The 16055-nt window shown below is 39.3% G+C and overlaps 1 protein-coding gene across 7 annotated transcripts in view; it reads left to right on the top strand.

The window, feature by feature from the left end:
* Positions 1 to 16055, top strand: part of ppp2r3a (protein phosphatase 2 regulatory subunit B''alpha) — a 95006-nt gene that overhangs the window by 58840 nt on the left and 20111 nt on the right. For 6 of the 7 annotated variants that reach the window (XM_031902683.1, XM_031902681.1, XM_031902684.1 and 3 more), the window contains one exon: positions 1382 to 4091. In XM_031902683.1, coding sequence (XP_031758543.1) covers positions 2130 to 4091 — 1962 coding nt within the window. In that variant the 5' untranslated portion in view covers positions 1382 to 2129. Of the gene's footprint in view, positions 1 to 1381; positions 4092 to 11352; positions 11444 to 16055 lie in introns of those variants that run through there. The other variant, XM_031902686.1, reaches the window with a different exon arrangement.

Here is a 16055-nt window from a genome sequence, read left to right as displayed (position 1 = left end):
TGTGAGATGTAGGTTTGATGACTGACTGATTGGTGTGTAAGCCTAGGTTATTGTTATGCCACTTTATGGTATATAATGATAGTTTATAGTTATTTTCAAACATAGTTTGCTTGGCGAGCACCTATTGTATTTGGTTCATATATTGGTGTCTGCGTTGAGCTTCTTTGAGATTGGGTGTTTCATGTGACCCTCAAACAGGAAAAAGCTTGCAGCCGGGAAAGGGAGTGACGTGTTTCCTGCAAAGCTTTGATATTACACTTCCAATGGTAAAATTCAATTCAAAGGGATTGTGGCAGTCTGTAATATGTAATATGACTTAACAAAATAATGAAAACATGAAGGAGAAAGGCTGCCCCACTTTACTACTTGTGAGCTTAGTGTGACCCAAACGCAGCAGCTGTGGTCTGGCTTATAGTGATTCTTTGCTGAGTGATGCAGTCCCCACCCTAATGAAATGTCTCACAATGTCTTGCCCTTACTGCACTGCCATTTATTTACAACTACCACATGTATCACTACTGTGTTACTCACCCTAGTGCTCATATTATGCCATAAATAAAACACCTGTCAGGAACCAAAACAGTAAGAGGAGCACACTAGAAATACAAGTCCCAGAAGGGAGTATGGTTCTTCAAATTTATACTTAAAGTAATAAGGATGTTGCAGTTCAGCACTGCCTTTAAACCATTTGGTTTCTGAAAAGGAAGCACTTGTTTCAAAAGATTGCCTTTTATATGCCTCCAATGGAGCTAATAAAATGATTTAAACAGTAATTAAACCCAATAGGATTGTTTTGCCTCCAATAAGGATTAATTATATCTTAGCTGGGATCAAGTACAAGGTATTCTTTTATTATTAGAGAGAAAAAGAAATCATTTTTTAAAATGTGAATTATTTGATTAAAATGGAGTATAAGGAAGATGGCCTTTCCATAATTCGGAACTTTCTGGATAATGGGTTTCCGGATAAGGGGCCCGATACTTGTAGTATGTTGCTGGGGGGGGGGGGGTGACAGTGGGAGACAGGGCTCATTCTACTACAAATACACTTTTCTTCTTCTTTCCAAACAATTTAATTATTATATTTAATAATAATAATAATAATAATAATAATAATATTTATTGCTGGGAACACTTTATGAATCAAAGGGAGCAGTTGTCTTTGGCATAAAATATTATTATAGGAGCTTTTTAATGTCATTTATGGGGCCTAGATCTACTGCGGAATACTTAAGGATGGGATAATGTCTCTTAGTATTTCTCTGCATGTCTAGTACTAGCAAAAAGAAACAAATACTATGATCTTAAATGTGTCTGCAGACATGAGCTCACATTTACAGTGTGGAGTGACCAAAAATTTACATTTATTTCTTTTTCTGCAGGAGCTCTGCTTCTTCAATCAAACTGTGAAAAGCTGAGCCGACATCTTTAACACTTGGCACTTTGGAGGCTATATTAAGGAACGTAATTTCATTGTGGTACAATATTCTAATAAGCACACCTAAATAACTCTCCTTGTAGCCATGTTACTGCTAAGAGACTTCTGTTTTTTTATTTGGACGCCTGAATGGATCTGTAAGATGGAAGGAGAAAGGGGTTGTGCCAAATATGCTGGAGATAAGAGGCAATTATAAATAATAATCATAACTTCTTTGAGTTGGGAGCAACTAAAAAAAATTACTATCGCACAACTTGTTTTTTACTTTAGCCTTAGTTTTTCAGTATGCATGTGTTTTCTTTCTGCCTGAATGAGCTTTTTTTTTTTACTCTTTTTGGATTGGACAAGATCTCTATCAGTGGTTTAATCCTCATCCAGCAGTGAGAGCGATTAAGAAAAACCTGTACTTGGTTATTCATGACGGTTTTCATTCATTCAGATCACAATATACAGTATCCAGTAGTGATAAGTCTAAGGCAACTGGACTTTCTGAGTAATCTTGAAAATATTTTGGCACTTAAACGAGCAGCATCTTTTGTTGCCACCTGGACTACAATAGAACAAACTCTGGCAAAAAAAAAAAAGAAAAGAAAAACAATTATTTTTAGCACAAATCATTTAAACCATTGGACAAGTGTCGGCCTTTAATACATTGGTTTTGTTTTAATTTATTTATTTATTTAATTGCCCCAATGGCTGCACCTTACAAGGTGATTGTTAGTAAAGTAACCTGTTATAATAGCGTTGTATTGGACAAAAGACTTGAGAATGTTATTCATTATTGCCATGGAATTTGTCAAGTTCATCGACTTGGAGTTCAGTGCAGAGTTGCACACCACAGTGTATGCTCAGAGCTTGTTAAAGCTCCAGGGGGTTCCCCTAGCCATACTAAAGATGTTACTCATAAAATTATTGCTGGAGAAGGGGTGGTTGGTGGTGAGGAGTCTTCTCATCTCAACTCTAGGAACAAAAAACCCTCTGCCACCCAAAGTACTGGCAGTCTGAAGGATATTACTGGTGAAGCCATAAACTTAGCAAGTGGAAAAGCAAAAGAGTTCTCTTTTGAGAAGTTAAGGAATGCATCAAATCAACATGTTAATCTTAGAAAAGGCCGAAAAGTCCGTCCTGATTCTTTTAACAGGAAATCAACTGACTACGACTTTATCTATGGCCAGTTCGGTAATAATGAAAATTGTCCTCCAAATGATGTATCTCAAGGTCAAGGAGTGGAGGAGAAAGCAATGGTCTCCAACAGTGCATCTTGGGAACAGAACCTTAATAACATGGCCGCTTTGTATCTACAAGGCCTCGCGGATGAAAATCTTATTAACCAAATTCTGAAAAAACACAACCTAGATGGTGCAGGCTCTGGAGAAGACATAAAAATGTGCTTGGACATCCTTTTGAAGTGTTCTGAGGACTTGAAAAAGTGCACAAACATTATTAAGCAGTGTATTAGGAATAGGTCTATTGGAAGCAACAACACAAGTGAGGGGAAAGGGGAGGATCATTTTCCAAACCCAGAAATTATTTACATGAATGTTATGGCTAGGCTCTCTTCTTACTTAAAGAAACTTCCGTTTGAGCTGGAACATAGTCCACGTGGACGTGGTGAACCTAGCGATCTGGCTGAACTTGTGAGTAGTATCCGGAGTTTACAGCAGCAACCTTTCTCTCCAATTTATGGCCATGAACAGCCACCCAAGTATGAAGATGTTGTTCAGATGCCACCTTCAGTAAAAACCATTTCTCCTAGTGCCACAGAATATAATAGAGAACTTACTCCACAAATTCCCAATATTAATAATGCCACTACAGTGAAAAATGTCTCACCAGTTGCTCCGCCTTTACCTGCTAAGACCTGGCAAAGAGGCACGCAACAGAATAAAGGAAGCAGTGTAAAAAGCAATTTTGCACCTTTTCAACAAATGTCTCATGGAACAAATCAGGTGTTTTCCAATACTGGTGAGAGGCTTCCAAGGCCTTCAGTGGAAAATCTTTACATTGAGGAGGATTCAGATTTGGAAAGATCTGTAAACCATCAAAAATGTGCAGCAGGTTTATCTGTTTCAGAATCAGTTGAACCAAAACTCAGTCGCAAGTCCATTCATTCTCACAGACCTATTGACAATTCTATGACAGTAACTAAGAACACATCTTTCAGCAGTAATGGAACCTACCATACTGGCTCACATTCTTACAACACGCATGCAAGTAATACAGGCAAGAGTGCTGACCATGAAGAAATCGACAAATTGCTTCTGGATTTGGAAAAGTTTTCTAAAAAAATTGAAACCACACTAAATAACCCTCCCAGCACAACCCCTTCTAAAACACAATCTAGATTTCCTGTTTTACATAAGGAGCCCAATTCACAATTGCCTTCAGCATCAGGTACAATAGCCAGCGAGCATAAGTTAGAAGATGATGAGGGGAATCTTCTACTGCGTATTTTGGGAAGCATTGAGGACTTTGCTCAGGAACTTGTTGATTGGAGGTCTGGGAAAGGAACTCTGTCTAAACAAAAAGAAGTAATGAAAATCCTTCAGGAGACCTTGGTTACTCCACCTTCCTCTCCTGGTATTCAGCTTCAGAACCAAAGCAAGGATCTTGGCCCTACATTATCAATTCAACAGACTCCAGAGATCATAAAGGTAAGAATACATTTCAGAAAAAATATTTACTATCAAGAGTCATTACTGGTTAGTGTTGTGAAAGAAAACAGATTAAATGATGGAAATTTTATTACAGTTTGATTTAAAATGGCTTCACAGGTGTAGATCTACCAGTTTAGTCTGGTTGCTGCATGTGTGTGTGTGTATATGTATATATATATATATATATATATATATATATATATATATATATATATATATATATATATTTACAGTGGCTTGCAAAAGTATTCGGCCCTCTTGAACTTTTCCACATTTTGTCACATTACAGCCACAAACATGAATCAATTTTATTGGAATTCCACGTGAAAGACCAATACAAAGTGGTGTACACGTGAGAAGTGGAACGAAAATCATACATGATTCCAAACATTTTTTACAAATAAATAACTGCAAAGTGGGGTGTGCGTAATTATTCAGCCCCCTGAGTCAATACTTTGTAGAACCACCTTTTGCTGCAATTACAGCTGCCAGGCTTTTAGGGTATGTCTCTACCAGCTTTGCACATCTAGAGACTGAAATCCTTGCCCATTCTTCTTTGCAAAACAGCTCCAGCTCAGTCAGATTAGATGGACAGTGTTTGTGAACAGCAGTTTTCAGATCTTGCCACAGATTCTCGATTGGATTTAGATCTGGACTTTGACTGGGCCATTCTAACACATGGATATGTTTTGTTTTAAACCATTCCATTCTTGCCCTGGCTTTATGTTTAGGGTCGTTGTCCTGCTGGAAGGTGAACCTCCGCCCCAGTCTCAAGTCTTTTGCAGACTCCAAGAGGTTTTCTTTGTGCAGTGCACGACTAATAGTTGTCCTATGGACAGATTCCCCCACCTGAGCTGTAGATCTCTGCAGCTCGTCCAGAGTCACCATGGGCCTCTTGGCTGCATTTCTGATCAGCCCTCTCCTTGTTCGGCCTGTGAGTTTAGGTGGACGGCCTTGTCTTGGTAGGTTTACAGTTGTGCCATACTCCTTCCATTTCTGAATGATCGCTTGAACAGTGCTCTGTGGGATGTTCAAGGCTTTGGAAATCTTTTTGTAGCCTAAGCCTGCTTTAAATTTCTCAATAACTTTATCCCTGACCTGTCTGGTGTGTTCTTTGGACTTCATGGTGTTGTTGCTCCCAATATTCTCTTAGACAACCTCTGAGGCCGTCACAGAGCAGCTGTATTTGTACTGACATTAGATTACACACAGGTGCACTCTATTTAGTCATTAGCACCCATCAGGCAATGTCTATGGGCAACTGATTGCACTCAGACCAAAGGGGGCTGAATAATTACGCACACCCCACTTTGCAGTTATTTATTTGTAAAAAATGTTTGGAATCATGTATGATTTTCGTTCCACTTCTCACGTGTACACCACTTTGTATTGGTCTTTCACGTGGAATTCCAATAAAATTGATTCATGTTTGTGGCTGTAATGTGACAAAATGTGGAAACGTTCAAGGGGGGCCGAATACTTTTGCAAGCCACTGTATATAATCTGTCACCAGTTTGGCCACGTGTGCTTGGTTCAGCTGTCTTAACAAAAGACTGTGCTATGTCTTAAAACTACATTAACCAGTGGATGGTATAAAACCTGATGTCAACACGTCATCAGCAGATATTAATTGGCCAGCCCAGTAAATTGTTAATGTGTTTGGTTAATGACTAAATACAGAATATTTTCTAATTCAGCCTGGCATCATTTTGGGTGCTTGGCAAATTATGGTTTTGCCCGATTCTTTAGGCAAAAGTGCACCTATTGATCCATGGTTCCCCTGTGGCAATAGGTGCAGCTGCACCTGACTTTGCACAACTGTAGGGAAGTGCAAAGGATGCAAGTAACTTTAATGAAAGTGGTTTTAGACGCAACTGACTGAGAGGAAAAGCACAAGTTGCCCACTGCAGATGTAAATGAGCAATAATATCTCCTGCCTTGCTTTCATTTGCATGAAACTAAAGCAGTCACTTGCTCAAAGCAGACTGTCTAGGTATAAAGGCTCATTTACATCCACAAGTGCAGTGGACACCTTGCCCTCTTCCCCACTGTGATTTGCGTGTAAAACCTTGTCCATTAAAGGTATTTGCATCAAAATGTGCTTCTTGCTCATCCCTATAGTTGGACTCAGTGCTGCTTAGTTCCCCCTGGCTTCTGTTCTGAATCGGATGCAACTACAGCAAGCACAACACAATTGTGCCAAGAGAATTGCCTGTTTGGGTCTAGAATGGTGTCAGAATTGTGGAAAAAGATGGTGCATTGAGGGGGAAAAAACATGCAATTAGCGCTCAAATTTGCACTTTGCTCCTACAGTTGTGGATGTAAATGAGCCATATAATGAATGTGTAACCAATGGTAAATTGTAGTACTGGTTTTAAGATGAATTTTCTACGGTACCTGCCTGTCAGGTGCTCTACATCAACAGAAGCAAATGGTGATATCACTATACTATAGCAACCAATTTCACATTAGAGATTTTTATTGTGTCTGTGGCCATACATGAGGTATTGTGCCATTGATGTAGTCCTCTTCCATTAGACCCTTATGATCTAATTGTCTGTCCAGGGGGCAAATGAGTCTGTCCAGCTTGGGCTCACAATCTGGGTGACCAAACTGACCTAGTAGACATTGGCAAACGTGAATCTTTCCGTGTATGGGCAGCTTAATAGTGTCATTTGCCTTGCTGCTCTTGTTGAAGTCATGAAAATTAACTGTCAGCTGCTTTTTTTCATCATTGAGAAGTTGGCTTCTAACAACTGTGACCAGACCTGTGGAATTATTCCTTGATTATATCTGATTCTAAAATAGTTTTTTATAGTATTGTTCAGGGTGAGAATGCTTTGAATGCAATTTCAGCCAGGACTTGCTCTTACCTCATAACACTGTTTGGTGCCAGTAGCCATATATATCCTGCACATTGTATTCATCACTCTGACAGAATATGGGCTGCTCTTGCCTGTAGTTTAGATTTATTCTTAGCTATAAACCTTACACTATTAGTAAAATGTTTATAAATAGAGACTAACCCAACACAAGAAGTTTTTTGGGGAGAAACAGAAATTAAGCTAGAAACTGAAGGAAAGAGTTTAAAAGCTGTAAGTATTGCAGACTTCCTTATAATTACGTTTATATTCATTTTCTTTCTGAAATTCTGGTACTGCTACTAAATGCCAATAGTAAAGGCTTTCTGCTGATAGGTTGCCATTGGTTACTACTTATGACCGAACTTTGTGCCATTTCTTACATAACCCCTTAAGTGTTAAGTCAAACCAAATTTGAACCCTTAAAGTCATATTGTTTTAAAGGTGTGGACAACTGAATGTGACCATTTTTTGTTCTAACATGATGCAAATTTGGGTTTGGATTCAGTTAGGTAATTTGCCAAATCTTTTTGAAGAATTCAGTAGGTGGCTGAATCCAAAGATTATAGATTTGGTGCATCCCTATTATGCACACACAAACAGCCCCTTCCAGTGACACACAGGCAAATAAATTGGCACGGGTGAGATCAGATATTGCTTTCACTTTCTGCTGGACAGTTAGTTGTTTTATATTCATACCTGCTGCTTGTGAGTGCCTGTCTTTGGTTTGGTCCATTAGTTCCGTGTTATCTTGACGTCTTCTAGGAGTTTTATTACAATAGGAAGTTACATAAGATATGACAAATGACTCTCTATGAAGCAAGGCACACTGTAACTTTTTGCATTAGTGGTATATAGTAACATAGCAAGTGGTTACAAAAGCCATGTAGCCATGAATCTGCCTTATATATCATTTGCCATGCATTATTTTGCAGCCCATTTTGGTTTTTCAAGCAGAACCTAGCATGAAAATCAGGGCTTTCTGTGTACTGTATGTGTTTATATAAGAACACTAGGTTCAGTAGAAGTTTATATCTTTACTTTGCATCCAGTGGCTTAACTAAAAGTTCTGGGTCTGTTTTGCATATTTTTTACTAAAACTGAACTTCAGGGAGGACCTAACTTGGCATTCTGTACTCTTCTGTTGTTACACCCCTGAATGCCCCTGCAACTGCATATCTGCTGCCTGCCCCCTTGTGTGATTCTGACATTAAAACTGATTGACTGGCCCAGTAGGGGTTTAAGCAAAGCTGGTATGAAATGGCCAGGAGCTGAATAGCTGGTGGTAGATGAGATTTCTCAAAGTGTTTGCTCAGCAGGAGAGGTGGAATGCTCTGAGTGTTACAGAAATACTTAAGCAGTTTAACCTCTGAAGTTTCCAAAGAAGAAGCCAGACTCCAACCAAAGCAGCGTAATTCTGATTGTAACTAATGGAAACACGGCCTACTTTGCTGAAAATCTGCAAACGTTGACTTTCCTATAACCAGTTTTATAATGCTTTCTGGTGAGAAAATAAATCACTATACAGTGTCTCATCATTTGTCTCCTACGCATTATTACTCGAGTCTCTAGTTTAGCAGATTATCAATAAAAATGGTGCAGGAAATCAAGGAAGGTAAGATAATATGGATCCTAGCAATGAGATAGTTGCTGAAATTCCAGACTGGAGAGTTGCCGAGCAAAAAGTGAAATAATCACAAATAATAAATAAATTAAGTCTCAGAATATCGCTCTCGAAATCATACTAAAAGTTAACTCAAAGCTGAACAAACCCTTTCATAGAGTATCCTGGGAAATGACTTAAAGGAATTCTGCCCTCTTGCCTCTTAATTTCCATGCCTGTCAGGTTATTATTGCCTTTATGCATGTGTACTGCAAGAAACCAATGGCATTTCTACAGTCAGTTAGACTTAGCACTGGTTTTACTCCTGAGCAGAACAACTTGGATTAAGCAAAATTGTAACATGAATTCACATTTACAAAAGTTATAGTTGAACTATTACATCAGCAACATTGGCGTGCACTGTTTCTAAAGGGTTACATGTGTTTACATACCACTCCTCATAGACATCTAGTCTCCTCCTGGAAAGATAATACAGGGCCTACTCTGTGACTCCAAGGAACCTGATCCCATATACTGGCTGAGGACCAGCTATGCAGACATAGTGAAAACGCTTGATGACAGTCTGCCAATGCCCCTTTTATACCCAGGACACTCTATTTAGCAGATACAGTTATTTGTTAAAGACAATGATCTTATCCAGATTATTCTATTAGGCTACGTTACAGAGGAACAATTTATCAGAAGACCTTTGATGACATAGCTAGATCAATGCAAAATACTATATCAAAATCGGACATCACAGCTTAGACCATGGTGGTCAAGTAAGAAAGCTAGGAATCAATACAAGGAAATATTGCGTGCTTGTTTTCCCTTAATTAACATGAAAGGATTGGAATTGATAAGAATATTGGGACAGGAATGGGATGGTTCCATGAAGAGCAGTACAATTTCAGCCCGTGTGTATAATAAATTGTAAAGTGTAACCTTTGTATGAGAATATTAATCACTGAAAGGGACGAATGTAATTAAGGTACTCTTGGAAGCTCCTCTGTGTTGGCTTTGCAGTATGCATGTTGCCAATTAAAATGTTAAAGTAATCAGTGTGACCAGATGGTTAAGTAATATATGAGATTAACCTTGCAAGTCAAGAGATTTGTTAGGATAACAATATATTTATAATCTGTATCATTCATATGTTAACACTGTTATAATATTCTTTTAACAATATTAGGTTACAAATGCCCCGTGTGTTATTAGTTATAATGTTCTCCTCTCGGCTAAAATTGCCCTACTTATCAGCTACTTATCCCAACACAGGCTCTGAGGGCCACTGCCTGGAACCCGGATATAAAAAGTGATATTGCAGTTTTTTTGCCCTTAAATAGATCTCACAGTTACAAAACCAGGCTCTTTTTCTTGTAGATATTTGGCCACTGGTGAAACTTTTAATTTTAATATTCATAGTGATTTGTGAAGCCAAATAAAGGATAAATGTTTCAGTTGCTTTATTTTGATATATTTATTTTTGATAATCTGTCCATTACTAGTCGTTTCTAAGCTGCACTTTCCTTGTTTAGTCCAGGTGTGAGTAATTGCTAGGGCTTGGGATGTTGCTACATTCTGACTCCCACCTTTCCATAGACAGGTGAAGGCTGTAGTATGTTCCTGCGAGTTTAGTTTAACATTTACAGTTTAACATGGAGGGCCACAAGTTCCTTATTATTACTTTAGTCTGTCCTGACAAAGCAGGGTAACTTGAGGTCATGCTTACTTTCTGCATATCCCAAGTGAGACCCTTTAAATAACATTATTTTTGAAGTATTTTAGAAAGGTTTATAGCAGCCTCGCACATTTTGGTCTCTGTCTCCTATTCTTGGCCAGTCACACGTATAAACTTCATACTTTCCTAACATAAAGGGCGCCTTCCAATCCTCATTTGTAATAGGTCTGGTATGAATCACCCATACGATAAAGCTATTAAGGATTTGGTGTACTTGCTGAATATTTCCTCTGTGTGCTGGCAAAGTGGGAGTCTGCTGCTCAGCGCAATGATCCCCCCAGTACGTGAAACGGTCGTCTTGATCTCTGGAACCTTTACAAATAGAGTATTAAGTGACTGATATTATATATTGGATGCAAAGAGTGAAGAAAGGCGAGATTAGTATGCATGTGTATTTTAACTCGGGGACTTATTTTAAGTAATGACAGAATAGCAAGCCATTTGGGAGGTATATAAAGCAAAGAGATTTGACAATAGGAATTGGGAAGATTTCCTGTTAGTAAACCATAATACCCAGAGCTGTCAAAGCATTATTTTGAAATGTGTGACCCCTGTTTGTGTGCGACTGGTTGTCCCAGGACAACCCCCCACTACTGACACATTTCTGTTTCATAGTCCCTTCTTATTCCCTGTCCTCCAGGCCCAGGATTTCTGTACCCACAACACCATTTTGCCTGCTTAGGAGGGTTGAAGCGGACTTGATGACAGTCAGATTTGCATGCTTCTGGCTATATGCTACACAAATAGCTGGCGTACACGCTTATCAGTCACTTGGCCAATCAGGTTGCTGACCGGGAACTGTAGCTTCAGTATGTGTTTGCTGCCTTAGTGTGAGAGCCTGAATGCAGGCCTGAGAGTGTGACTGTCGACACAAATGGCATCACACGTGACAGACCTAGTTAATGCAAGTGTTGGTAGCTGTCAGTAATATTTTACTTTGCCCCTCATTATTATTATTAGTTTACACATGCAGCCTCTAGATCATGTGAGCAGGACAAGTCACATGGTTTCAGTCCTCCCTGAGGAGGAAAGAGATCATGATGATAGCCTCTGTGTTAGCCCCACCCACCAATCCCCACTGGAGGAAAGGAGACTTCATTCTAACAGATTCAGAAGTCTGTTGAATACATAAAGTATGAAGAAGGTCAGCCTATATAACTATATATGTATTAATTGACTTTATTCCCAAAACCACTCCTTGTAATGCTGCTACACATGTGCCTACTTGCCTGACATGCCAGTGAGCAGCCATTTTTCCCTTATGTGTTATTTTGAATGACAAAGGTTTTGGTGACCAAAAGGAGTGGGCCTGCGTATCCGGGTGGGTGCTACCTTCACAGATGGCACAGATATGCAGGAATGTTATATAGGGAAGAACAGTCTTTGGAAACATAACCGTGTTTATTTGAAATGCATGCATGCGCAGAATGGCGGCTCATGATTGCTGACATGTAGTAATGTATTTCTCCCCTTGGCTTGGCACTATGTGTAATGAGTTTGTATGCCTAGGTTTCCTCTAACACTCTAACATACAGGCAGGTTAACTGGCTCCTCATAAACCTGACCCCAGTGTTAATGCAATAGGGGCCATCGATTCTAAGCTGCTGAGCGAGGGACTGATGTGAATGATGTATAATCTATATATTACTGTTTCCTATACTAACGATCTATATTTGAACCCCATCCATTTCCCTTTAGTCCCCTCTGATGAGGCAGCGGCCTATTAGTACCATGCTTCCATGCCGGTGCTCATTAGGGTAACTACAGTGGGCTAGAGTAGTATTGCCCAACTTATTACATGTAGTGGGCCAATTATATCTTAAACAGCATGTTAGAGGGCTGGATAAATAAAAGTGATGATGATGGCATTGTCTATAAAGCCCCTGGGCAGACTGAGCCATAAAAATCCTTTGTAGGGCCAAATCCGGCCTGCGGGCCTCCTGTTGGGCAGCCCTGGGCTAGAGGATCTGGTTTCACATATTTATTAGTTAATTTTCTTCTTCTGGGGCCCCCAACAGCCACATGTAGGCCAGTGTTTCCACCAGCTCCAGTAGTTCATTTTTATCTTGCTGCCTTGGGTTGCTACTTGCTTGTATGAGTTTTGTAGAATTTATGGACCTCCATTGACTCTAGTCTTCCTCACGTCTTCCTCACAACCACTCCATCCACCAAAAGTGAAGGGCACAAGAAAAAGGAAAGTGTTTGCTGTACATGGCCTTTACTGTTTGTATGGGGAGCAGTAAAGCCCGGCCCTCACGTGGGCATATCTATCAAAGAATGATAATAGCGGTTGTATCAGTTCACCATGAAAATTTCATTGGTTTCTGCTGACTTGCATAGGATTTTTGGGGGAATATGTATCAGTGGATGAATGTAGCATGAACTCTTCATATAACTTTATAGAAAGCTTAGGAGTTCCCCTGCGGAGAACTTTTACTCTGACACATATGTGCCATGGATTAGATCATATGGCCGTATGCTGTATGGGTTCCCTTTTCTGACGGCCTTTACTTCGAATGCTGTGTTTTAATTTTAAAGTGTTTTGATGTGTGTGTGTGTGTGTGTGTATATATATATATATATATATTACATAAAGTAACTAGAGCAACTCAAAGTTAATTTCAGGTTGGTTATAAAACCATAAGAAGCAGATAAACTCTGCTTTCCTAATGCTCTGGGTCTTTTATATAATAATCCTCTTTGTATCTGAACTCTTTTTATACAGTAAATATCTGAGATTCCATCCTTATTGGCGCCTTGTCCAAGTCAACTAGGAATACTTTCAAGTAATTGAAAATCATATTTCTGAACTCTGTACATTTTCTGTATCTGTAACCCTGCATTTAGTAACATTGCACTTATTTAGGACATTTTTAAAACAAGGTGGAAATACTTGACTCAGCTGATGGGAAATTGCCAAAAATTAAAAAAAAAAATTTCTACAAATTGTAAAAGTTCTCGGAAGACCATGTTGTTTGTAAACAAGGCTGCATTAATCTTCATTATGGGTTTATGTCACACTGTGACTTGACATATTGCAGTGGGTAATTGCATGTTCTGGCTTCTGCTTCCTTCCATGTTTAACTTCTGGTATTTATTTAAAAAAAGTTAAAAAAGGGGTAAGTACTGAGTTCAGTATAATATTATGTAAGGGCTACTTTCCCTAGGCACCCCTGTACCCACATTTATTATGTGATTCTGCTGACTTTCAGTTCATATCTCTCTGGTCCATCCCGAATCCCAGAATTGCATCTTTCATCTTATGAAATGGTATAACAGCGCCCTCTGTAGGATAAAAATAACAATCTCTTTGTGAAGTGCTTATATGTACTAGAAAAATTCAATTTGTATGAAAGTGTGAGATGTGTGGAGATACTCTAATGATTTCTGTGCAACAGCAAGTTGTTTTTGCAGAAATGTAGATCTGGCTGTTGATGTAATTGCCACAATAGAGATGCTTTCCTTCTTACTGAATAAAATGAGCCATTTTAAATAAAAGCTTTTCTGCACAGATGGTCTAGTTACTCTAGTACATTAGAAAATACAGAGTTTTTAAAAGTACCCTCATTGTGTAGTCAGTGATAAATAATATATTGAACCTGATTTAAATTTGTGCAATTAATGATTGTTACCTTTAATAATTACATCACTATTGTAGCTCCATACTTATAAGTGGTGGCTGCATCCTAACACTTCTTCCACAGAAGCACAGAAGGTAGGGTCAGACAGGCTGGCAGGAGATCGGAAAAAACCCAGTGGGCCCTGTGGCCCCACCTGCGGCCCGCTCCTCCCACTCTCCCCACCTGTGAGCGCCTGCGTCCCCCCCCCGTCTGGCCATCTGGAACAGTATGTGATGTGTGGGGGTCAGTGTAGCAGGAGCTTGTGCCAGGGTTGGGGGCCCCCAGGCAGCTGCCCCGGGGCCCCTGCAATGATAGCGGGTTGTGGGTAGCCAGTAATGGTGCTGCCTTCACATAGGAAGAAATAAACTGCAGTTTTCTTTCAGGGGAGGCTTATTAGGATCCAGCAGTGAAAAGTACTAAGTACTGCAGTTCCCAGTGATTATCATGGCTTGCCTCAGACCCCAGGCCAGGGCTTCTTTTCACTGTTAAATGCACAGACCTGGGGGAAAATTCTAGTGAGCCTGTTTATAAAAGATTATTGGAATTTTGTTATAGAGACCGAATAGGGATCTTAACCCCAAAAAATACTAAGGGCGCTCCTCTTGCAATTTACATTCAATTTCTAATTTAAGTGGCTCTGGGATATTTGCATTTTTAGACTGCTTTTAGCTCAACTGAAAGTCAGCAACCCAAACTGAATCCAGTAGACAGGGGCGTATTTATTAACATTGGAGACTAACGTCACCTGTGATGTTACCCATAGCAACCAATCAGCAGCTAGATTTGAACGCTCACCTACAAGTCACTGACACTCTGGGACTTCAGAAAGCTGTTGAATTAAATCCTGTCTAGCTGTGTAAAACTGTGTAAAATTATGCTATGGGGTTTAGATGCCCTTTAAACAAGCTTTAAGAGTGTCTGAAAGAATATGTGGGAATTACAGTGCACCAAAAACCTTTCTTTCTGTGATTGTTGGGTGAGTAGTTGTATGTAGCAGGTGTAATACAGACCATCATTGGCACTTCCAATTCCATTCTCAGTGCAGAATTCCCACACAAAGCAGACAGTAGAGGGAGCTAGAGACTCTGTAAAGATATAAAAAGGGGATGACTGGCCTGAGCTGGGATATTGTCAGAGCCACCCGTGTAGGGAACATACAGTAAATACACAAACTGGCTTGTTGCTCACTTTCTAAATCTAGATCTTTCTGAAATAAGTTCTATCCCCCAAAGGTTATGTATCCACATTTACTAAACAGCTTACTTTAAGCATGCAGTAGCAGGGCAACATTTTCTCATATTGCATCGGGCTACCATATAGTGCAATCACATCGGGCAATGACACATGGGGAGATTTATTGCCCTGTGAATAATTTAGTTCCCATCACTTGCATTGTAATCGCTGTAAGTAAATTACAGTGATTCGATTAATCACAGGAATATGTCTGTTTTTGGTTTTTCCCACTACTAACCTGAATTGCCGTTTATTGGAGCACATATGGGAATATGGGAGAGATGTATATCATTTCTAACTTCACTTTAGATTAGCAGTGGGTTAGTTTGTAGTTAATAAAGACATACATCAGGGTGTATACGTTCCCAATGATATAAAGGTTTCTGGGAGCAAATTGATATTGAGGTTGTTTATGGCACATAAAACACAAGCAGTGTGTTGGCTTTACAGTACATGAAGTCATGAAAGTCATGGGGGTCTGTAAATGTTACAGAGTTTGCTAATCCTATGTACAGTGGGTATCAGACCCTCCAGAACACTGCAGGCATTCATTTATCAGATTTATCAGAAATGCATTATAAACCACTGCTTGTTTAAGTAAACGTTGGACGTTTGGAATTGAAAGACAAATTAACATTTTGGATTCACCATAATGTGTATTTTACAAGATTATATCTGAGAAATAAGCCGTGAAAATTGTCATGCCTGATTTTATTTTAGGGTCTCTGTGTGCTATATGTATTGATAATCTTATGCATTGTGGGAATCAAACTGTTTAGAAGATGCCTTGTATTCACATTTCAGGTATTTAGAGTGATATATCTTGTTACTAAGTGGAAAAAAATCTAGTCTTTTGTTTTCCTAAATAGACTTTGTATACTTTTATAAGTAAACTAACTCAGG

This window comes from Xenopus tropicalis, chromosome 5, assembly GCF_000004195.4.
Source record: "Xenopus tropicalis strain Nigerian chromosome 5, UCB_Xtro_10.0, whole genome shotgun sequence".
In the NCBI taxonomy this organism is placed as follows: domain Eukaryota; kingdom Metazoa; phylum Chordata; class Amphibia; order Anura; family Pipidae; genus Xenopus; species Xenopus tropicalis.
This window is presented reverse-complemented; position numbering and strand designations above follow the sequence as displayed.